Raw genomic sequence first — 24,354 nt, 5'->3', positions numbered from 1 at the left:
TCTCTGAGACTCATTCAATTCAAAAAATTGTGCCAAGTAATACAAAAATTTGTAAAATACAGTGTAAGAAGAGTGCCCCCATTCCCTTTTATGCCCTGGTGTAATCCTGGTGTAATTCTGATTGATGAAGGCTTGGAGACCGAGCCGAAAGCTCTGAAGATAGTTGATGTGTTTCCCTGAGTGATTATCTCTTCCCGACGACTTCCAGTTTTTCCCTATTGTTGATTGCAAATTAACGTCGGCTTATACCCACAATAATAATTTTACAATAACAAGTTTTTCAACTTGATCTATAGATTAAAATCAGCCTTAAAATATGCTCTTTATCCTAAAATAATAATTATTATTATGATGGAATCTCGAGCACCATTAAATAAATTTCTACGGTTTAATTTCTAGTGCTCCAGCTCAAAGAGAGAGCGATATAATCTGCTTTGTTTCAACTAGTCACTATTCTGGAGAAAAAACATTCATTATACCAGTCTTTATCTTCATTTTTATTTTCCGGACATTATCTTTTTATGATTTTTTCCTTTCTTTTCAGCTCCTCTTATTCTCAAAACCTTGATTATGTTTCGAAAAGAAAATCAAAAGATTTCTATTATTTTCGGATATGTTTTGAGAATAGTCCAGGCGGATACTTTGTCTATACAGGGAGTTCTGGTTTCAATGTCCAGTTTCACGCTGTTAACTTTTAAATCTAGTTTTTTAACTGGTTGCGCTGAAATATCCCGAAAAATTGGTGGCGAAAACATTTAACATACATCAGAATCTTTCTGTAACTTTAGGGGAGACTGGGGCAAAAAGTCACAAATCGAAAATTTTAAAATTCAATATCTCCAAGATAAATAAGATAGTGGCTTAAATTTTTTTCTATAGATAGCTTCCATAGGTCTTCTTCAATGTCGTAAGTTTGTTAGAATTTGAACAAGGAATTTAGAAAATAAAAATACCGAAATTTTTAGCCCTATTTATGAAATATTTTCCGTGTAGAAGATATCAATTATTAGCTACTTATATTAAATTTGATGCACTGGTGAATATTTTGCAAATTATCTGGATATTCTTTGAATACGAATCCGAATCTATTTTAGAATTTTACAAAGATTCTTTTCTCCAGAAATCTTTTTATTAAAAACGACCACTTGAGGTAAAAAGTAACAAAACCTATGGAGCAAAAAGTAACAAAAACCGAAACATTTTCTGATGTCCACGGTGAAAAAAAAAGTCAAAATGCTATGTGTCGCCGCTTGTTGTTTGCATTGGTCAAACAATTTGCAGTCTTTTGTGTGTTTTTTTTTTCTAAAACAGGTTGAAAAGCGCTTTCTTCGTTTTCTCACTTTTCTCGCAGAGAAAGCGATGTTTTACAAAGGTGTAGAAGAATAAATTTCCTATGAAAATATGTTATCTAGGTATTTTACTTAAATTTACGGAGTCCTGTTATAAAGTGAATCAAAATGTGATATTATCTTATGCCTGATACTATTTGCCCCAGCATTTTTGGGAATGATCACAAAATTACTTTTTAGAAAACGGGGCTCGATAAATATATTTCCTTACAAAATAGAAGAAAATGACTTTCATAGAGTTGTAGAGCGGTAAATTTCCTATAAAACTGTGCTAATTCGAATTTTTGGAGGTGCTCGGGTAGCCTGTAAAAAAATAAAAAATAATCGTTTTGTGGCTTTTTGCCCCAGTCTCCCCTATTGTAAAAATATTTCCCGTGGGCAGAGAAAAATAGGACATTTTAAATTTGAGGGTAGTTTTGAAATTGGGATTTTTCCCCTATTTTTAAATGGAATTGAGCCATATCACAATGTAATTGAGCTTCCCAATCTGTTTGTGGATTAAATTACATCATGATAAAGCTCAATTTTATTTAAAAATAGGAGAAAGAATTATAATTTCAAAGCTGCCCTTTCAAAGGTTCCCCACTTCCCCCTATGCAATTTTTCGATCCCAAAAATGTCTTTGAAAACTAACCTCCATTTTGAATTTTTGAAGGTCAAAAATTAACCACTCTGGATGGCTCATTGTTAACCGATTTGATCCAATTTTCATTTTTTTTTGGAATGGTCTTGAAATCTTGAAATTTGAAACCCAAGCTGTATTGGTCTCAGTCAATTTTTTCTATTTATTTATGCGTAAGCATATTACTGATGTTAAATAGATTTTTAGATGCGTACTTCTAAACCAATTTTCTATTTCGGAATGGTTTTATGATTTTTAATTCAATTTAATTGATGGTAAATCGGTATACAACCAAAAAAACACGAGAAAAGATTAATCACGAAGAGCTCTATCTCATGAAAACAGGATTTGGAGCAGTGCCCACAGGATTTCCAATACGGGATTCCACTACAGCGACGGTTCTCAAAACGCGATGCTTAAAGTCTGCAAATCTGAAATACAAATATTTCGTAATTCAGGGATCTAGTTCGGAAAATCTCGGAATTTCTACTCTACCTATACATTTTTTTTTACAAAGATCGGCAAGAAAGCCTGCTATTTCTCCAAAAACACAATAATTTGAGTACGGAAAATTAGATCTTTGTATAATATTAAAAACTGTTTACCACGAAAGAAATTAGATAGAGTTACATATTAAGAAGTGAAGCGGTGTTAAAACGAATCAATTGAAAAATATTGACTTTACAGTTTTGAAATATTCATTGCAATAAATGCAGTTTTTTTTAAGAGAACATCATACATTTTTAATATCACCAATCATTCATTAAAACGATGAATAGTATGTAAAATTACTTTTATGAAATTTTTTTTTTGTAGATATACCCCGAATAGTTGTTGACAAGCAGAAAATGCACTATGACACCTGAGTTCTTTTCCAATATCCCGATTTGCTTTAATATATGTGTAGAGCCTATACACAGAAAAAAAAATATTTTGTAAAAATGTTTCTAAATGTTTGTGAATTCCTATGGAGGAGTTACGAAATGTTCGTGAATCGTATAATCCCCAAACAAGTTCGTAAAAGTTTGTACTTTTTTCACAAACAATGTTCGTAACATGATCATTTGAGGGAACCTTTTTTGTACTTTTACAAACATTTGTTCGGTAATGTTCGTAAAATTTTGTGATTTGTTCGTAAATGTTCGTAAAATGTTCGATATGAAAACAAACATTTACGAACAAATGACAAAATTTTACGAACATTTATTTGTGTGTTTACGAACATTTACGAACAAATGTTCCTAAAAGTACAAAAAATGTTCGTCAAATGATCATGTTACGAACAATATTTGTGAAAAAAGTACAAATTTGTACGAACATGTTTGTGGGTTATACGAATCACGAGCATTTCGTAACTCCCCCATAGGAATGCACAAACATTCACGAACATTTTTACAAAATATTTTTTTATGTGTAGAGGACGTGGGGCTGCTTTGAGCTGTGGGGCTATATTGATATACGATTTTTTCGCATATTTCTAATGGAAACTGGGTTTTAACATGATGTAATTTTGGATAGACAAAATTATTGTGGACCTAAATAAAATAATTGTAAGGACCAGCTTCATTTAGAAATAGGCAAAAAAGTCGTATAAAAATCTAGCCCCATAGCTCAAAGTAGCCCTACCTCCCCCTACCCGAGAGTAAAAAATAAACTATCCAACATTTTCATAAAAATTCACTGTGTTCTTGGAAAACAAGTCAAATTTCCACTTTGAAAAATTATGAGGGTTCTAGGCTAGTTGCCTCTGTGCCAGAAATAACATAATCCCTAGTATTTTGCTAAATCGACATAGAATTTTATGGAATGGAACCTTTTATTTAATAGCCACACCATTTTATCCTTTTCAAAATACAATATTTAATATCATATTATTACTATCACTTAAGAGTACCTCCATGAATAATGAAGGATCAAAATTACCACTTAAAGTCGCAATTTATCGTGTCCTTATATTTATTCTTCCTACTACAGTGCCCGCTTTCTAATCCGGATCGCCGTAATCCGGACGAGTTCTCGACGGTTACATTTAAAATACTTTTGAGGTTATGTATGCACGCGTGTTCAGCAATGAAAATGAACTATCCTGTGATATTTTTGTTTAATAAATGAAGTATAATAGAATAGACTCCTCCAATTATGTCTTTTTAATCTTCTTTAAAAGTTTTATTCTAATTCTACAAAAAAATCTTATATTTATTTTCGAGACGTTGAATAAATTCAAAAAATCCTTCCGGATTACGAAGCGGACATCTGTCATTTTGTCTCCCAATCATCCGGATTACAAAGCGGGCACTGTATTCCACCTCTCTCTCAAGAATTGCTACATATTCAGGGAGGTTAATTGCTGCTCAAGAATGCCTCAATGGGTCTATTTTCGTCCTCTCTGCATTCCAGTAGCATCGAACGGGAAAGTGGCATCAATTTAGCTCCATTTGAGACACTCTTAGCCACAGAAAGTAACAATAAATTGCCAAGAAAAATTAGACATCCGTAAGCCATCGAAAAAAACAAGTCTCAATTCACAATTTAGTGGAAAGAGTTTGGGATTTGCCACGGAAACTGACAATTCACTAAACTGTTCACATGAATCTTCAGGCTGTGTGCCAAAATAATCAACATATAGTTTTTCATCAGAAGCTCCCCCACATAGGAGTTAATTTATGCTTCCCAATAATTGTTCAAGTTTCACAAAATTTGTCAGTAAATTTGATAAATATCTATGAGTTTTGAGGGATTTATGAGTGTTTTCTAACAAATTGGTCAAACTCACCATCTTCCTCATCTTCACCATCATCCACATATTGGCATTCCGGCTTCTCACCCACCCACGTCTGTCTACTGCAATAGAGTCTGTCCACGTGGGGATTCTTCAGCTCATGGTAGTCTTCGCATTCGTAGAAAGCCACTAGAAAGATATTGTCACCCTTCTTTCGTCTGCCAAAGATTCAAAGAGACAAAATAATCGTTAGACCATGTGTAATGTGCATCGAAATCCCCACAATCTGCACAATTTATTCAAAAAGAAATTCAATCTCTCAAAGAAATTGAGGAATTTGTTACGGTAAAAAGATCCTCAACGAAAGAGATTATTTCCACTAAAGAAATTTAGGGAAATCAATATATAGGAATTGTTACAAGAGAAAAAGGAATCCCATAAATATTTCGATCATCCCATTTGAGTTGAACCAAAAGAAATGCGATAACTTACCTGTTGAACTTCACAACGTACGCATTCTCAATGTTCGGCGGCTTCACGGCGCCCTGACCTCCCATGCACGACAGGTCAAGCACACTCGCTAAATCATCATCGATCGCGGTCTCTTCTTGGATGTTGTGCCCGCGATGTTTCTTCCTCTGCTGCTGGTGGTCGTGCGCTGTCTCCTCAGACGCCCTGGCATCGTCAGCTACAAAGATCTCAGCATTAATGTCAGAGCAAGTATAGGATGATCCTCATGCGAGTGTGAAGATCAATAAAAGACACCCACTCTTATTTTGGGTTATTTATTGGCGATTGAGTGATGCAAACGAAATTCTAGATTACATTCAAGATTCTCAGGAGAGCAACTGAAAGTAACACCCACAAAATCTGATATGATCACAAAATCTCGAGCATTTCCAGATACCGAAAAATTTCTCAGAACTAACCATAAAAATTTCTAAATTTTCAAAGTGTTCAGCCGTAACAGAGTAGAGAACATCTCAGAAATGATATTTGCTATTAGTGAATAATACTGGCAATCACGCCCCTGGCAAGTTGCCTGAAATTTGAAGCCACTTTCTCATACTTCGATTTAAATTTATATGGGAATTTTTTGCACTCGTGACCGTTACACTAAATAACAAAAAAGTGAGAAGTTTTTCCGTATTATAAGATACCTTTCCGTATGGAGGGATAAATATACTAAATTTTTGTTTAAATAACTTTTTTCCTCGGAGCTCTGTGAGCTGAGTCCGAGATCAATTTAGAAATTGGCTTCAAATAGCTCCATATAAAAAAATTAACTTGCCACATGCTTGCTGACAGTAAGGCTTATAGGAAGGTTTTCAGGCTTTGCACACACTCTGGTTTTAAACACTTTTTCCGATATTACTTTAATTAATGTGACCTATCTGGAAATATATTTTAATAGCTAGTCTTAAGTCACACATTTTCTGAAAAACATAGGTCAGATTGGTCAGATTCATTAAAGGAATATGAGAAAATACGAAGTGTTTGAAGCCAGAATGTGTCCAAAGCCTAAAAGCTTTCCAATTTTTCCAATAGAATAATTAAACAACATTTTGTGAAATTTTTTATTTAAAAATTTAAAAAGTTCCGGTCTTAGAATTGATTTTCCAAGAAACATTTGAAAGAACAATGTTTACGGTAATCACGATATCTCATAATAGATTCATCATAAATAAAAAAAACTAAATAAATATTTTCCGTTACAATGTGAGTTGAACTCGTATTTAAACAAAGGATTTGGAAAAAACATAAAATTTGGATTATTGAAATGATTTTATATTAAAAAAATAATCGCGATATCTTGAAAAACTTGTACAAAACATTATACAATTTTAAAAGTGAAGTTTCAGTTGAAAGAATAACTAAACTGATTTTGATAAGTGACATTGCTTTTTGTTGATCTAATTAAGTAGATCTTCAACTGGATTAAGTGATTTTTCGTAAAACTGAAAACCAGACGTGACACGATAAATTCTTTTCTATAGTATCGACTGTAGATTCTGAAAAATTTAAATGATAGCTGAAATTTCTGTAGATAAAATACATATTTTTCAACAGTCAAATTATTTTAAGAACGGTACAATAAATGGTCCAATTTATTATATTTAAAAACCTATCATTCGTTAATTCTAACAAGGTACAGTTTCATTGACACTTTTGATTCGAAAATATCGAAAAGTTATCATTCCACCCCAGATTTGACCGGGTTTTTAACAATATTTTATGAAATAAAGTTAGACAAGAAAATGTTTATATGTAATAAAACAAATTAGATGAGATATATGTCATTGCAAACCGAACATTTCGTATTAGTAAGGCCGGCTGGACGGTCAGATTTCTTCATCCCCTGCATCGCAATAGTTGTGATTATAAAGGAGTTAAAAACAATTTATTAGCAATTTATAATCGACTGTTATATTAAAAAAGTTTTTACCAAGAAAATGCATAAAGTCTGTGTTACGATCAAAGAATTCTTCAATAGCAGCTTTCTCCTTATAGACATCTTTCTCACAAGAACAAATCAAACTTTTGATGTGGCAGGCAAGAATGGAAGTCAGCAACAAGAGAGGAAATTAAGAAACTAGTTCTCCCTTCAGAGTTCTCTCAATTTCCTGCAGAAACCCACAAACTTTCCCGCCAAAAGCCCCATAAATATGAGGATGATGAGCTGAAATTGTGCTATTACGACATAAAACATAAAATTATTGTCACTTAACTCACCATCCAGCCGTAAATTCTTCTCACTTTGGGGTCTTATGCAAATGACTGTTAAGGGAGTACCGATTAAAATGCAAAATATATACTGAAATGAGAGGGGAGAGGGGGAGAAATTGGTAATATTGAGGGTGGGAAGTTGTCCGCAGACATTTATCTCGGTTTTAGTGTGTCTTGTGGTTATATTATTAACTCACAATATGTAATTGTTTGCACACATTTTGCCACATATATACTGTTCAAGTTTTGGAAGAGTAAATTTTCCCGCCAAAGAGCTTTTGATGTTTTCTTGTATGACTTTGCAACTTGAACATTTCCATGGAAATATGCGGGCCAAACGGCAATTAATTTTGCATGCCCTCTTAAACACTCTTATCGCCTTCAGGCAGAAACTTGGGCCAGAGAGAGAGAGAGATTTTATGTGCAACTATTTGCGAATCATTGGGTAATTGGTGTACCAGAAGATACTTGCTGCGGGATTATATTCCTTCTGGTTCATAGATTGTGGGCGTACAATATTATGTTTGATTTTTTAGTATGGTTTTAATTAAATGCCCAGAGATTTATCAATCTCAAGATGAATTGACAAAATAAAAACACGCACCATTTTAGTGGGTGATAAAATTTAATGCATCGCCCAGAAGAAGTCCACTCAAAGTTAAGACATTCGTTCAAATTTTGTGGTATTAAATCAGAAAATGATGTCCCTCCATTGGAGATTTATCTATTGGATTTTGACTTGTGATTTGCTGTTAATTCTATTGCTCTTCTTCGTTTTTTTTTCACCATTGATTTATTGTGCCATTTTGGCTGGCGTTAAAACAAATTCTGTTGGACACACCAACGCACATGAATCGATAAATCACCCACCAAATGACGAACTCATCCATAAATTAGTGCAATGTGCCCTCAGGAGTTAAGTTTGGTGGCAGAGAGTGCAAAGTGTACTGTAATACCCAAATCAATCAAATTTACTCCCATAATTCCCATAATAAATTAATTAATATTGAGCAAATCAATATTGTGGTCATAGTTATACAATATTTTACATTAAAAAAGTATGTCCTACCAATTTACTCTATTTCAACAATTTGAACTTTCGGAAATTTATATCGGAACTTGCTACTTCACTATTATCAACTTGCAAGTTCAACTCTCATTCCTAAGGGAAGAAACTTGTGGAACAAATGTGAATAAATCCAATGCTAAGAATGAGTAATTTGATTTATTGCATTTCATCCCAAAGAGAGTAATTGAAAAATTAAATAATACAGTCTAGGAAGATTTAAATATTTAAAGTACCCTAGATGCAAGGGACTTTGCCACCCTTCTCTTCGAAAGCTTTTCTTTAATTCTAGAATAGTCTTTACCTATTGATGGTTATGGAAGATCATGGCAGTTAAGACAATCCTTAAGTGCTAGAATTAAAGAAAAGCTCACAAGCAAAGGTGGTAAAGTCACCTGCGTCCTACGGTAATGTTATGTACGCATTTCATCATTTTATTGCTCAAAACTCACAGAGCTTGATATCTTATTTTTTGTGACTTCTGGATATTTCTATCTTCTACCTTATATCGACATTTTACCTTAGATTTCTTTAATATAACATCATTCAGAAAATGTCTGCTCTTTCCTGGTACCAAACTTAGAGGTAAAACGGTGAAAGATAATAATATTTGTGGTTCTTGCAGGAATTCCCACAGTTCGTGCATGACCTAAATTTCCACCCACAAAAACTGAGTTTTCGGGATTCTCTTCTTGAAAAATTTTTTTTTTTTTAATTTTATAACTTATTCTGAACTTGTGTAAGCAAACGTGTTCTCAATATGAAAATACCATTGAATAATTCCAAATAATCAATGGAGAGATATTTTGGTTATAAATGGTGTATGCACATGTATTCCGTAATATGCCTTCCTTTATCGGATTTTAAGTTCGAAGGTTAAAGTCGTTAAAGTGGCTGTTAGAAATTATTAACCGATTTTGGCAATTTTTGGTTCCTTGGAAAGGTCTTGGAATACCTGACAAGTCTGAACCGTTTCAACTGATCGTCTCAACAATATCTAAAGATATTTTCCAATGCATGCATTCAAAGAGTGATTTAAAATATTGCTCTATCTTTCGAAAGTTAAAATTTTCAAGGAAGCTTGTGAGTAAATATCCTGTGCTTAACCCTTAATAGATGAAACTCCAACAGTAAGAAAACATTTTTTAAGGCAAAGAATATAGAAAGCAAAAAAATACTCCGGTCAGTAAGTCAGTTTTTGTTTTATTTTTTTTTATTTTTAAAAGTATAGGGGAGACTGGGGTAAAAAGTCACAAATTGAAAATTTGAAAATTCAATATCTTCCAAGATAAGAGATAGCGACTTAAATTTTTTTCTATAGATGGCCACCATAGACCTTCTTCAAAGTCGTAAGTTTCTTGGAATTTGAACAAGGAATTCAGAAAATAAAAAATATTGAAATTTTTAGACCTATTTTTGAAATGTTTTCCTTACAACAAATATCAATTTTGACCTACTTATTTTCCAAAAATGATGCACTGGTATGTATTTCCTAAATGATTTGGACTCTTTGAATACGAAACCACTATCTATTTCAGAATTTTACAAAGATTCTTTTCTCCAGAAATCCTTTTATGAAAAATTACCACTTGGGGTAAAAAGTAACAAAAGGTATGGAGTAAAATTAACAAAGATCGAAGCAATTTCTAATGTCTCACGGCGAGAAGAAACGTAATTTCCGCGTCTCGCCGCTTTTTGTTTGCATTGGTCAAACGATTAGCAGTCTCTTTCTTGTGTGTTTTTTTTCTAAAATAGCTTGAAAAGCGCTTATCTCGTTCAGATAGAGAAAACTGTGTTTTAAAAAAATATGTGACCTAGCTATTTTTTTTTTAAATGTACGAAAGCTCGTAATAAAGCAAATCAAAATGTGATAATATCCCATGCCTGGTACTATTTGCCCCAGCATTTTTGAGAATGGTCACAAAATTAGCTTTTAGAAAACAGCACGATAAATATATTTCCTTACAAAGTAGAGGAAAATGACTTTCACAAATTTGTAGAGCAGTAAATTTCCTATAAAACTGCACTAATTAGCAATTTCTGAGGCGCTCGAGTAGCTTGTAAAAAAATAAAATATCCGTTTTGTTACTTTTTGCCCCAGTCTCCCCTAATGACTAAAAAAATATTTTCTTTTGGAGTACCCACTTAGTCCTTAACCCAGCATGTTCATTAAAAAAAACTAAAAAAACATATTTTTCTCCTATTAATAATACATCACAAAAACATATTTCACTATGACTATCTCGGTGCCGGCCAAAATCCCGAAAGCTAAAGTCTTCAAAGCTAAAATTCCGAAAGTCAAAATTCCGAAAGCCAAAACTAAAATGGGTTAAAATCCGGAAAATCCAATATCCTAAAAGTGCCAAAATCTCAAAGAACCAAAATTCCGAACACCAAAATCCGAAAATGAGTTAAAATCCCGGAAAGCCGAAATTCCGAACGGTCAAAATTCTGAAAGGGCGAAATTATATGGAGGACAATGTACACAGCTCTCTCCGATATCCGGGTGACGTGGGGACAAAATGACATTTGAGTTTTTTGAATCTGGTCAACGGTTCTTCTATTTTGCGCTGTGTAAATTGATTTTCTGTCGAAAAACAACAGAATTTCCTTCGTGGTGCACTTATGTTTCATTTTGTACCACAATTAAATATCAAAGGCTTCGATAAAGTGAAAATAACATTTTAAATTCATGCTGAACAAGCTGTATACTGTCAATGGCACTGTCAGATGTCAGTGTTTGGCAGCTGTCAGCCGGATATCGGAAGTGCCGGATATCGGGGACAGCTGTGTATGTGGAATAATTTCCCAAAACACAGAAAATTTCCCTTTGCCTCCAGCAAGCGCGGATGCAATCGTGGGAGTAGATATGACGCTTTTAAGAATTCTGCATTTTGATCCTTTTGGGAATTTAGCATTCGGTATTTTGACATTTTTCAAATTTTAGCATTACACTATTCAAACTTTACAAATTTTAAATATCCCTAATTTTCTTAGATAGATAAGAGTTCAAAAATATTAGTCTTCCCAGTTTTTGAATTTTCGAATCAACGATTTTTTAACAATCATATAAAATTGCATTTCTTTTAAGTCTTTCAAATTTTTTTTTTATTTTTTTTTATTTTTTTTTTAAATATAACTAAATAGGATCAATATAATAATAAAATTACTTGCACAAACTATTTAGTGTTTTAATTTATTAATGTATATTATACTTAATATTCTACCTATATTTTTAATCAGGCTTCAAGATTTCTCTTTAAAAATAAAAAAAAAATGTGATAACAGTTTTTGAGATTGGTTTACTTTGTGTCGAATTTCGGCATAGTTGCCAACAAGCGCAAAGGTATTAAGCTTGAAATGTAATATTTTTGAAACAAATTGCATTTTTGTTACTTCTTTTTAAGGAGTTTTGCTAAGAACCTTTTATAGTTTATCGTCTTTGTTTTCTCTAAAATAATTCTTAATGTATTTTAAAATTTTAAAAATATAGACATTACTTTGTGTAATATTTCGGGCACCTTAATTATCATAGTTCCTAGCCATTCCGGAATACTTCCTGTTGCAACTTTTCACAAATTATAAAAATTGAAATAGCCTAATTGTGAAGTTAGCTGAGTTTCAGTTCGGCTTGTTGCATCCTAGCGGTGAGTGAAGAAAATAAGCAAGTAACTGTCAAAAAAGATCACTTCCTGAAAAAAGTGTGTGAAATTAGCGTGCAAAAAGTGTGGCAATTAAAAAAGTTTAATAAAAAGGCATTTACATCAAGAGAAATTTGGAGTTTAATTTAACAAGTGAAAACGTGAACCTTCAAGTCCGGATTGGACAAATCATATTAATTTTCTAGTATTTTCCTACAGGTAAACTGAGGATTTTATTCACCTATTCCTGCCAAGGAGGCTTTCTATTAATTCTATTGTTGAATTCCATAGGTAAACTGAGGATTTTATTCACCTATTCCTGCCAAGGAGGCTTTCTATTAATTCTATTGTTGAATTCCATAGGTATTTGACATTAGTGGTCCTTCGAGCCGGATTGGACAAATCATATTAATTTTCTAGTATTTTCCTACAGGTAAACTGAGGATTTTATTCACCTATTCCTGCCAAGGAGGCTTTCTATTAATTCTATTGTTGAATTCCATAGGTAAACTGAGGATTTTATTCACCTATTCCTGCCAAGGAGGCTTTCTATTAATTCTATTGTTGAATTCCATAGGTATTTGACATTAGTGGTCCTTCACCCTTTAGAAGACAAGTCGATCTTCACCCAGCAATATGCCCTCAAAGGAATTGAGTCGTCGCTCCTACAAAGGGCAACTTACTACAGTTAAGAAGGTCATTGAAAAATATCAACAAGATCCGTTACAACTTGAGAATGAAAATGCCGAAACGGAATTACGAGCCAATCGGGAGATGATTGACAGAATTGAGAAGAAATTTGTGTCCATTCAGTCAGAAATCATCAATGAGGCTCCTCCAGAGACAAAGGAAAAGGAAAAGGAGGAACTTCTTGGGTTCTTAGATGAGGCATTGCGTGCTGAAATGGAGATCAATACACTTATTGCATTGTTTCAAACAAAAGTGGCTGATCAATCTGTGAGTTCCCCAGCTAATGCATCTCATCAAGGTGATGATATTTCCAAATTAGTCACTTTGATGTCGCAGCAGCTGAAGGAACAGCGCCAGCAGAGACTCAGTGAGGAGACTAAATTGAAAGACATACTCGAAGCTCAGAAGGAAGAAATGCAGAGACTGCTAGAAATCTCCCGGAATGAGCTGGCCAACACATCTTTGGACTCAAGTCTCCTAATGTCTCCCATCGAGCAAAAATCGAATTTAGAACCCATAAAACTTCCGAAATTCAGTGGCTCTTACACCGAGTGGCCCACATTCAAGAATCTTTTTTTGTCCACTGTGGATAGCAAACCACGTCTCTCAAAAGCGGAAAAGATGCACTATCTGCGCACTTCTACCCAAGGGGAGGCTCTAGGACTATTCAACCAGCTTCCACTGACTGAGGAAAATTACGCTATCGCATGGAACAGGCTTGTGAATCGTTATGATGACAAGATGATCATCTTCAGGAGTTATATGGAGAGTTTCTTGAACCAGGAGCAAATCACCAAACCAGATGTTACTGCCCTACGGAAGCTTCAGTCAGCTACTTCCCAAGCTTTGGAGGCAATTGACGCTCTGGGGGTATCTGAGCGGGATCCCTGGCTCATTCATCTAACCCTGAGGCATCTTGATCGTCAAACGCAGACCTTGTGGAGTGAGAAAAAACCAGAGGGGATTCCAACTTGGACCGATTTCGACAATTTTCTCAACACAAGATGTCGTGTTTTGGAGTCATGTCCTGCAGCAGCACCCCAGCAGCTACGGAGTAAGTCCAATACCAAAGGTTCCACGTGTGTCACTTCAGATAAGAACAAAGAAAATTGTCAATTTTGTAAGATTAATCCACATAGATTGTACAAGTGTAGGAAGTTCTTAGGGCTCTCTCATGAGCAAAGGTTAGAGATTGTCAGAAGTCTTAAACTTTGTGAGAATTGTCTCATTGAATCTCACCCTATAGAGTCATGCAATTATCAAAGTTGTAAAGAATGTTCACAAACCCATAATCACTTGCTCCACTTTGCATTTCCTAACTCAATAACTCAGACAGTTGCCAATGTTGAAGCCCAAGAGATTGATGATCTTGAGAATTTTGATGTCCCTTCCAATAACAGTGCTACCCTAAGTTGTTCTGGAGCATCTGGCGGAGTGCGATCAAATGTATTATTTGCAACTGCAATCGTGAAGTTGTTGGGGCCCCAAAACACTTCCCAGCTGTGCCGAATTGTATTGGATCCTGCATCCCAAATAAATATAATCACAAATCACATGTGTCAGCTTCTTAAGCTTAATCCCAAGCGTACAAACTTTGTGATTGATGGTGTCGGATCAATTTCTCAGGCAAGTCAGCAGGAGGTACAGGTGAAGATGCAGTATCAGAGTGGCCAAGGAGTGGAGGTTGAGAACTTAAGTTGTATTGTCATGAAAAAGGTTGTTGGTGATCAGCCCAATTGGGATGTGGATGTTAGCAAAATTCCTCTACCCTCTCACTTCAAATTAGCTGATCCCAAGTGGCATGTACGCCAAAAAATTGATCTTCTAATTGGGGGAGGGCACGCTTGGCAGTATTTGGGAGCTGAAAGGGTGTCCTTGGGAGTTGGATTGCCAATGCTTCAGCAAAGCGTGTTCGGCTGGCTGGTGGTTGGGCCTTGTTTCGAAGCCCGGAAGGAGGTTGCGTCCTGCGGCATTACGACCCTGTCAAGTATTGACCGTACCCTAAAAAAGTTTTGGGAAGTGGAGGAAATCCCCAAGAAACCACAAGTCACTGTTGAGTACCAGGAGGTTGAAAATCACTTCCAAAAGACGACATTTCGTGGTGCCGAGGGGCGTTATGTAGTGCAACTTCCCCTGAGATCTGAGATTCAAGATCTCAACAATAACCGGCTGGTGGCAATTCGCCAATTGAATTACCTTTTCCCAAGGCTGCAGAGAAATCCGAAGCTCTTTGAGGATTATTCTAACATTTTTCGAGAATATCTGTCACTGAACATTATTGAAAGAGTCCCGTCTTGTGAGCTGCACAATCCTTCATACTACTTCCCACATCATGCGGTGGTAAAAGAGAATGCTGTCTCAACAAAGACAAGGGTGGTTTTTAATGCCAGTTCTCAGTCAAGGTCAGGGTTAAGTCTAAATGACTGTCTGAAAGCTTGCCCTGTGGTTCAGCCCACGCTCATTTCAGTATTGTGGAGATTCCGGATGAATGAGGTTGCCGTTACTTGCGATATAGTAAAGATGTATTTACAAGTCATGATGCATCCCCAACACCAAGACTTCCACAGATTTGTTTGGAAGGAAGAGGATGAGCTGATTGATTTTCGCTTTACTAGAGTTTGCTTTGGAGTAGCGGCTTCACCATTTCTGGCTACTCGAGTGCTGAACCAGATAGCGGAGGATGAAGGTCAGAAGTTTCCCTTAGCCAAACCTGTATTGAAGGAAAACTTCTATGTTGATGATTGCTTGTATTCAGCTTCATCCTGTGAGGAAGTTCTGGAAGTCAAGCAACAGCTGATTGACATGTTGAGAACAGGAGGAATGGAACTGTCGAAATTTCGCTCAAATCGACCTGAAGTGGTTGCAGGGGAGCATGATGAGCATGAATCGACGTCACTCATTCTCGATCAAGAAGCTAAAACTTTAGGGGTTATTTGGACTCCACGAACAGACGAGTTCCAGTTTCGTATTGCCAAAGATTTGGGATCTCAGCCAATGACAAAAAGAAACATCTTGTCCACAATTGCCCGGATATTCGATCCTTGTGGTTTTATTGGCCCAGCAATAACCACGGCCAAACTGATCATGCAAAACACATGGCAAAAGAACGTGGGTTGGGACGATGAAGTTCCAGAGGACTTGGGAAAGAGATGGAAAAAGTTTGTAGCAGATGTAACGCATGTAGAGAAACTACGCATCCCCAGATGGATATGCCCAATTTCGGACCCTTGCGTCAAGGAACTGCACGCATTTTGTGATGCGAGTCAGTTGGCTTATGGTGTGGTGATTTATGTAGTCTATGAAGACAGCATGGGAAACCGATCCTCCGGCTTATTGACTGCTAAGTCAAGAGTGACTCCAATCAAAGCTAAGGATGACGGGACAAGGCTTCTCACCATTCCAAAGGCAGAACTTGTTGGAGCAGAGCTCGCAGCTCAGTTAATGGCTATTGTGGGGGATTCATTGGGAATAAAAAACCAGTACTTTTGGACCGATGCTATGGTTATTCTCCATCAAATCCACTCCAAGGAGATCAAGGAAACATTTGTGAGAAACAAAATTTCCAATATCAAGAAAACCTCGAACGCTGAACAATGGAGACATATCCCAACCAGTCAAAATCCTGCGGATGTATTGTCGAGAGGTACCTCCATGCAATTATTGATCTCAAATACTCTATGGTGGCAAGGGCCATCGTGGTTAGTCAAAAGCAGAGAACATTGGCCACCCAAGTTCTCTCCAGTCTTCCTTTCAAAACCAATTCCTCAGACTCTTGCATGTACTGAAAGTCATGCAGACCCGTCACAAGTCACCCTGTACGATTATTTCATATCTAAATTCAGCTCATTCATGAAAGCGACAAGGGTGCTTGCTTGGGTTAAGCGAGGAGTGGAAAATTTCAAATATAACCTTCTAAAACGTCGTACAACCCGAAGTGTGAGCAATAGCACAAAATCTCAACAATTCTTGCAAGTTTCAGAGCTGCAAGCAGCAGAGAAGATCCTTATCAGATGGGATCAGGAACGCCATTTGAGTTCAACAATTCGCCTTCTCAAGTCTAACCACAGCAACAATGTGATAACACCCATACGCAAACTACACCCATACATGGACAGTAATGACATTTTGCGAGTTGGTGGGCGGATTCAGTTTTCCGAAAATTCCTACGATGCTAGACATCCCATAATACTTCCACAAGGAACGTTAGCTCTTTGGATTGCCAGAGCTGAACATTTGAGACTCTTGCATGCAGGTCCACAGCTTACGTTGGCATCAATGCGTCAGAAGTATTGGGCGATACACGGTAGGAATCTTGTGCGTAAAATCGTGCGGGAATGCATTGTTTGCATTCGGGCTAAGCCAATTACGTCTCAGCAATTGATGGGCTCCCTTCCTGAGTGCAGAGTAAATCTAGTTCGACCATTTTTGCATACTGGGGTGGATTTTACAGGGCATGTGACGATTAAGAGAACACCAAGAGGCTCTAGCCATGAAAAAGCGTATGTATGTATTTTCATCTGCATGTCCTCGAAAGCAGTACATTTAGAAGTGCTGACATCTCTTTCTTCCAAGGCCTTTATCAGTGCCTTTCGGAGATTCATAGCACGACGTGGGATGCCTTCCCATATGTACAGTGACAACGCCACAAATTTTGTCGCTGGGGAAAAGGAAATTCGTCAAATCTTGAACGATCACAACATGCAACAGGAGATCGTGAATATAACATCTGGTCTGAACATCCAATGGCATTTCAACCCCCCATCTGCACCCCATCAGGGAGGACTTTGGGAGGCCGCTGTGCGCAGTTTCAAACATCACTTTAAACGAGTCATTGGTACTATGATACTTACTTACGAAGAACTCAACACAGTGGTCGTACAAATTGAAGCGGTTTTGAATAGCCGCCCTCTGGTCACCATTCATGACAATCCAGGTGATTTGCAGTGTCTTACACCTGGAGATTTCCTGATTGGAAAGGCACCTACCCAGCTACCAGTTGAACAAAACGACTTTGAGCAAGTGGATCACCTTCGTAGATGGCAACTGTGTACAAAGTTGCGAAACGATTTCCTAACACGATGGAAGAAGGAATACATCCACACTTTGCAACAACGCCAACGTTGGAACAAGGAAAGCCCCAATCTTTCACCTGGAGATGTAGTTCTATTGAAAGCTGAAACTACTTCCAACATTGAATGGCCAATGGGACTCATCGAAAAGGTCTTTCCAGGGGAGGACGGCAAAGTGAGGGTAGCACTGGTGAAGGTGAATTCCAAATCGCTCTTGAGGCCAATTACCAAACTAGTAAAACTCCCTGTTAAATTAGATTAAAGTAGATTTATTTGGAATGAATTCTAAGCTTTTAAGGTAAATGGGAAAAAAAATCTAAAAAATCAAAATCTTGAAACGCCTTCTGAAACTGGGGAGAAAATGTTGCAACTTTTCACAAATTATAAAAATTGAAATAGCCTAATTGTGAAGTTAGCTGAGTTTCAGTTCGGCTTGTTGCATCCTAGCGGTGAGTGAAGAAAATAAGCAAGTAACTGTCAAAAAAGATCACTTCCTGAAAAAAGTGTGTGAAATTAGCGTGCAAAAAGTGTGGCAATTAAAAAAGTTTAATAAAAAGGCATTTACATCAAGAGAAATTTGGAGTTTAATTTAACAAGTGAAAACGTGAACCTTCAAGTCCGGATTGGACAAATCATATTAATTTTCTAGTATTTTCCTACAGGTAAACTGAGGATTTTATTCACCTATTCCTGCCAAGGAGGCTTTCTATTAATTCTATTGTTGAATTCCATAGGTAAACTGAGGATTTTATTCACCTATTCCTGCCAAGGAGGCTTTCTATTAATTCTATTGTTGAATTCCATAGGTATTTGACACTTCCAAAGTCTTTTTTACATCATCTCGTTCGTCGAAGCGACATTTTTCATTGTATAATCTCTAGAGTATTCAAAACCTAAAAATTCATGAAAATGTAAGGATCAAAAGAAATAAACGAAATTGGAAGCTGGCCAAAATTTGGTACAGTAATACCTACTTTTAATAACTTATTAATTATTATTGTTATTAGTAAACTCCTGTGTTAATTTTATTCTGGTTTTAGTTTTTTCTAAAACTTCACTTTAAACTTAATTCATTTTTTCTCGAGATATGAATTGTACTTTAAATCGAAAAAGGAATAAAATGTAGAAATTGAATTTCCTGAATTTCAAATACAATTGACTCTCACTCAATCGGCTCTTTTCCAATCGGGCGAAAAATTTTGTTGACAATTTTCACGTTTAATTATGAAGCTAATTTGCTCAAATTGGCTGTAGTTCTTCCTATTTTATCGTGATTCTTTATAATTGAGCGCTTTTTGTGGAATTTACAAAGGCTTTGATGCCCAAATCTATCGATAAACCGGATTTTGCCCCAAATGCCCAATTGAGAGAGAGTCTACTGTAAAACAATCCGAGTTCCCATAAACGTAAGAGCTTTTCGTTTAATGTATTGTACGCAAGAAAGTCTTCGATAAATTTAGTTCGTCAATCCATCTTCAAACTCATCCTATTTGCTCAAAACAGCTCATTTGGCAAAGTGCAGAGTTGAAAAGTGCTCAATAGAAGGTTGAGGAGCACCTCTAAATAATTACTAGCAATTTCTAAATGTCTTCCGCACCAAGAAACTCCAACAATTTTGAGGGCCTCTCTTTTGGCTCCACTTGAACCAGGGCAAAACCTTCGAGTGTTTGACAAAGTCTGGTGCAATATTGTTGGGCTAATTGAGCCACAAATTGTGATGGAAGAAGATGCTAGATGAACAAAAAAAAAAGTCATGTATTGTGCCATCTGCCACAAATGTCCCTCCTCATTTAAATGATAATTTCTCTTTGGTTAATTTATTGCTTCTCAAATTCACCTTCGACCACCTACGCCCCATGAAGACGATTCACAACAATGGATATTCTTCAAAATCGCCGAGATTTAATACAATAATTCCATCAATATTATGATTTTTCATATCTCACGGGCTATTCTTTCCTCGTATAAATTATTGAAAGATGAAGGAAAAGTGTCATAAAGCCAAACTGTAAAATAAAATCTTGCAGGTGATATATGGAGCAATTGAGGTGTTCGTTAAAAGCATGTTTCCCACTTTTATACCCCTTGCTCCATTGAAAATATGTGTCAGTGCATTACAATGAGGAAAATGGGCGAATGCGACAATAAATTCTAAAGTTCTCGATAGAATAGTATCTTTGGGTGTTCGACAAGTTCATCATGGTATGGTATTGAATTGAAAATCTGTGAATATTCTCACTGAATATCAATAGAACTTTTCTGTTTTTTTTTATTGTATTTTCAGAAAATACTACTTTTAAATGGTTTTTGAGAAAATAAAAGAAATTATTTTAACAACGAGAGAGTTATGGGAGACATGGTACGAACTTGCAATTTTCACTGAAATAAATTCTTATCAATAAAACATTAGGATAAAGAGGATGATTCACGTTTTAACACACTCTAAATTTCCGAATTCAAACCTTTCAAATAATAGAAAATTCTCTCTTCCGTCTGTAAATCAACGGAAATATTTTGATTTTTAACAACTGAAAATTGGTTTCTATTTAGTAAATAGCACATTCCTTGTAATTCTAAGAAAGTTAATTAATTATGTAATATCCCAAAATTATTCATAACTAGCTTAAATCTATAAAAATCTGGAACTTTTGGACAGTTTTGTACAGTGCAGATTGACAAGAATTGACTATGTATCATGTATGACCCAGTTATATATTTTCAATGCTTCAATATGATAATATTTTCGTACAGAGAAGAGATAGAGTAAATTGATTAAAAGTTTTGCAAAAAATCCTTAAAAGTTTATATACTCCATGAAATTTAATTCAGTTCACTTCATGAAGTAGGTCGTATGGGTGGTCCGATCAATCCAAAACTTTTCTGTAAAAGATAGGTCAGCGGTCAGCGTTAAAATAAATCTTAGTGGTAATGACGTGACCAACGTGACTCACTACTATCCGCGAATGCACGAAAACCGTTTTATGCAGTGAAAGTTATTTTCTATCATAGATATTGTTCTTATGCAGACATATCTTGTGCAAAAAATATAGAGTAGTTAATGCTATCTCTATGCATCATCTGCACCATACATTTCATGAAGTGAACTTAATTTAATTTCAGTGCTAAAAGGTTTGAAAATGACACTATATAAATAAGCAATAAAAAATTAAATTAGTCTGCTAAAAATAAAGTTTTTCAGCAATACTGAGATTATAACTTCATAGTAGCAAACCTTTTAAATGAAAGAAATGGATGTCAATTTTGATTTTGTACAATTTTCCTGATTTAAAAGGTGTCCCAGAGACGTTAAAAATGGTGAAAATTTCCTAAAAGATTTGTTAAAGAGGAAAGGGACAGATAATCCTAACCGGCTTATGTAGGTGAGATTCTTAACGTGAGCTAACTCGGAGTGCATGCAAATTCGATTTGGAGCTGATGTTGGGAGACGCCATTCAGTTATCTTGAATCAAATTCGTGAAATTATACAAATTTTGTATTTAAACCAAAATATCAAGGATTTGGATGAACTGACAGAAAAGTCTTATATGGGTGAAATGTAGACCAGAATGTTCTCTATAATTTTCCCATAGAACATGATCTCATCGATTACTCAGAAGCCAAGATAATCGAGGTTTTTTTGTTTCTTAACTCGTTTTTTCATCCAGAGTGCCCCAAGTAGTCATTTGTTGAACTTCAACTATATCAAAGAATTGTTGTATTTTGTGGGACTTTCCATTTAAAACCCTATTTTAGGTGTCTTGGTGGAGTAGAGGCAGTCAAATTGGCATCTGAGTGATTTCAAAGCGTTATTATGGGAAAAATCAATTTTTTCACACTTAAACGGCAAAATCGGAGTGATAGCTCAGTCTGAGCGGAAAATGATGTATGGACGAAATGTAGAGACAAATGTCCTCTACAATTATGTCGAAGTAATCATCAAAATCGGTTCAGCGACAGTCGAGATAATTGAGGTTATGTGATATTGAAATTGGTTTTTCGACTGTGGCGCCCCTGGTGTTGGTCCCACGAAGTTCAAATATTCTAGAAAGTTGTAGCATTTGGTAAGATCTTTCGTTTAAGCCCTCATTCATCAAAATCGGTCACATAGAACCGGAGATATGATTTTTTGAATTTCGTGAACTTTGACCCCTCATATCTCCGGTTCTATTGAAACCACAGCGCGCATACGCACCATTTTGGAAACGTCCTAGACTGGACTACAACATACTAAAATTTCATTAACTTGCACAATGCCGTTTTTGAGAAAAATGTCTTTGAATTTCGATGAATTTTGACGCTATCACAGCGCCACCTGTGGTGAGTTTTTGAACTTCCATCTGAAAGTGCTCATCGAGACGAAACCAAAAAGGTAAAATTTATGTCGATATGTTAATTAGAACCGGAGATAGAGGCCGGTCAATGTTCGAACTTTGACCCCTTATAGCTCGGGTCAGGGGTTATGGATCGACTTAAGGTTTTTTTTGTTTGATAGGTATAATCAACGGCTACAACATACTAAAATTTCAGCCCGATTGCATAAGGAATTTTTGAGTTATTTAACTTTTAATATTTAAAAATTTTCTTTTTAATAATAGCGCCCCTAGCGGTGGTTTTATGAACTTGCGATGTTAGAAGAGGAAGTGGCATTTCACGAGAGCTTTCCAAAAAGCCCTCATTTTTTAAATTCTGACAATTAGAACCGGAGTTATGGCCATTTTAAGAAATTTTTTTTGGACCCTTATAGCTCGGGTCAGGGGGGTCGGGGGACCTTAAGTTTGGTATTGATGGAAAGCTCTAAGGCCCAGCTATAACATACTAAAATTTAAGCCCGATCGATGCCATAGGGGCGGAGCTATTGAGAAAACAAAAAAGGGGGGTCTTCAAAATGGCGGAAGGAGGGGTGGGGGGTGGGGGGTCAATGCACCAAGTTGCAATTTTCATGCGATATATAACCTTTGCCGAAAACCGCAAGTCGATATCTTTTTCAGTTTAGGAGCTATTAAGCTCCAAAGAGCGGCCGGACGGCCGGCCGGCCGGCCGGGAACGTAACTGAGCCCCCCATATATTCGTGATCAGGAAGTGGCGAAACACATTTTGGCCAAGTTTGAGCGCGATCGGAGGACATGAAATTTTGTTAGGATTATAGTAGGTGAGATTGTTAAGAATCTCACCTAATACAGAGTTTTATTATTTTTTTTCTGTCACAATCTAAGATTCTAATTAGCTTCACCACGCCTTTAAAATCAGAAAAAAAATCTTTAGAGTAAATTCACATTCTTCAATCCACCAATCTTTCACACTCTACTTCTTCTTTTAACCGTTTAAGGACGATTGGTTCACCGGTGACCCAAAAATGAAATTTTTCCTATGGTCATCTGGGTCATCTAAAGTTGTGTTTTGCTCTAAAAAGTCAGAAAAGGTGATTTTTTCTGACCTCCGATTTTTGACCTTCTCGTCCTTAAGGGAGCATCTAAACGGGGGGATTTTATTTCGAAACCGCCATTTTGACACAAAAGTCCCCCACTGAGCTTTAGATCGGTGCATTTTTGACTATCTTTTGACGCTTAAAATCTCCTTCTTCGAAAGCTCCATTTATTTATATTCGAATATTTTGACATTTCAAGCAATTTCAAATAATTTTTTTTTGTTTTTCAAGAGATGTTTTTCTCGTGATCTATTTTCAAAGTTATCAAAAGTCGAAAAGCAGGTGAAATAGGGACATGGTATCGATATCTCTTCTGAATGTATCGTTTAATCTTCTTAATATGGTCGAATTGTTAAATAGACATCATTAAATAGAAATAAAGAAATTGTTAAATAGAATAAAGTTGATTTATAGAAAAATAAAAACTTAGAATATTTTCTTAATTTAGCAACAATATTGGCATAAAATCCTGCGGTAAGAGAGTTTTGATATAGAGGATGGGTGCCCCATCTCCTATTCCTTATGAAGTGTTCGTCACCAGGCATAAATACTAACCTTACCACTCTTTAACAAATTCTTTGATTGTAAAACACTGTGTGATTGACGTTTGAAACGTTTCGAAATAAAATAGAAAGTCTTCCAGACTATCTTTTTTAGTTAGAGCACATATGGAGAATTTATAACAGAGGGTGGAGAAAATTTATTTCAGGCATGAACCACTAGGGGAGATTTCCCGAGACTCACCGGTGCATAGCACAGTTGGGTGCATTTCGAAATCACCCCGTATAGAAGACGTCTAAAGGGTTAAACGTCGCAACAATTGCAATTTGGTTCAATATAATTTGGAGTGCGAAAGAAACATTCGAGGAAGAAAATTTTGATTTCATTAAATTTTTCTGATCCTTTAGATCTGCCGTAGCCTTTTTGATTTTACTGACCAAATTCAATTTTTTGTTGGTCTAATTTTACTTTTTATGGCTCCGGCACATCTTTTAGATCACTAAAATTTAATTAAATCAAAATTTACATCGCTTTCTTCCTCACAC

At 35.9% G+C, this 24,354-nt stretch overlaps 1 protein-coding gene across 1 annotated transcript in view; it reads right to left on the bottom strand.

Annotated features, from left to right (window-relative positions):
• Positions 1 to 24,354, bottom strand: part of LOC129801886 (fibrillin-1) — a 77,900-nt gene that overhangs the window by 39,031 nt on the left and 14,515 nt on the right. The window contains exons 3-4 of the mRNA XM_055847319.1: positions 5,183 to 5,378; positions 4,745 to 4,908 (exon numbers count right to left, since the gene is read on the bottom strand). Of these exons, the coding sequence (XP_055703294.1) occupies positions 4,745 to 4,908; positions 5,183 to 5,378 (360 nt within the window). The remainder of the gene's footprint in view (positions 1 to 4,744; positions 4,909 to 5,182; positions 5,379 to 24,354) is intronic.

Source organism: Phlebotomus papatasi, chromosome 2, assembly GCF_024763615.1.
Source record: "Phlebotomus papatasi isolate M1 chromosome 2, Ppap_2.1, whole genome shotgun sequence".
Lineage (NCBI taxonomy): Eukaryota > Metazoa > Arthropoda > Insecta > Diptera > Psychodidae > Phlebotomus > Phlebotomus papatasi.
The sequence above is the reverse complement of the archived record's forward strand: the minus strand, read 5'-3'. Positions and strand labels throughout refer to the sequence as shown.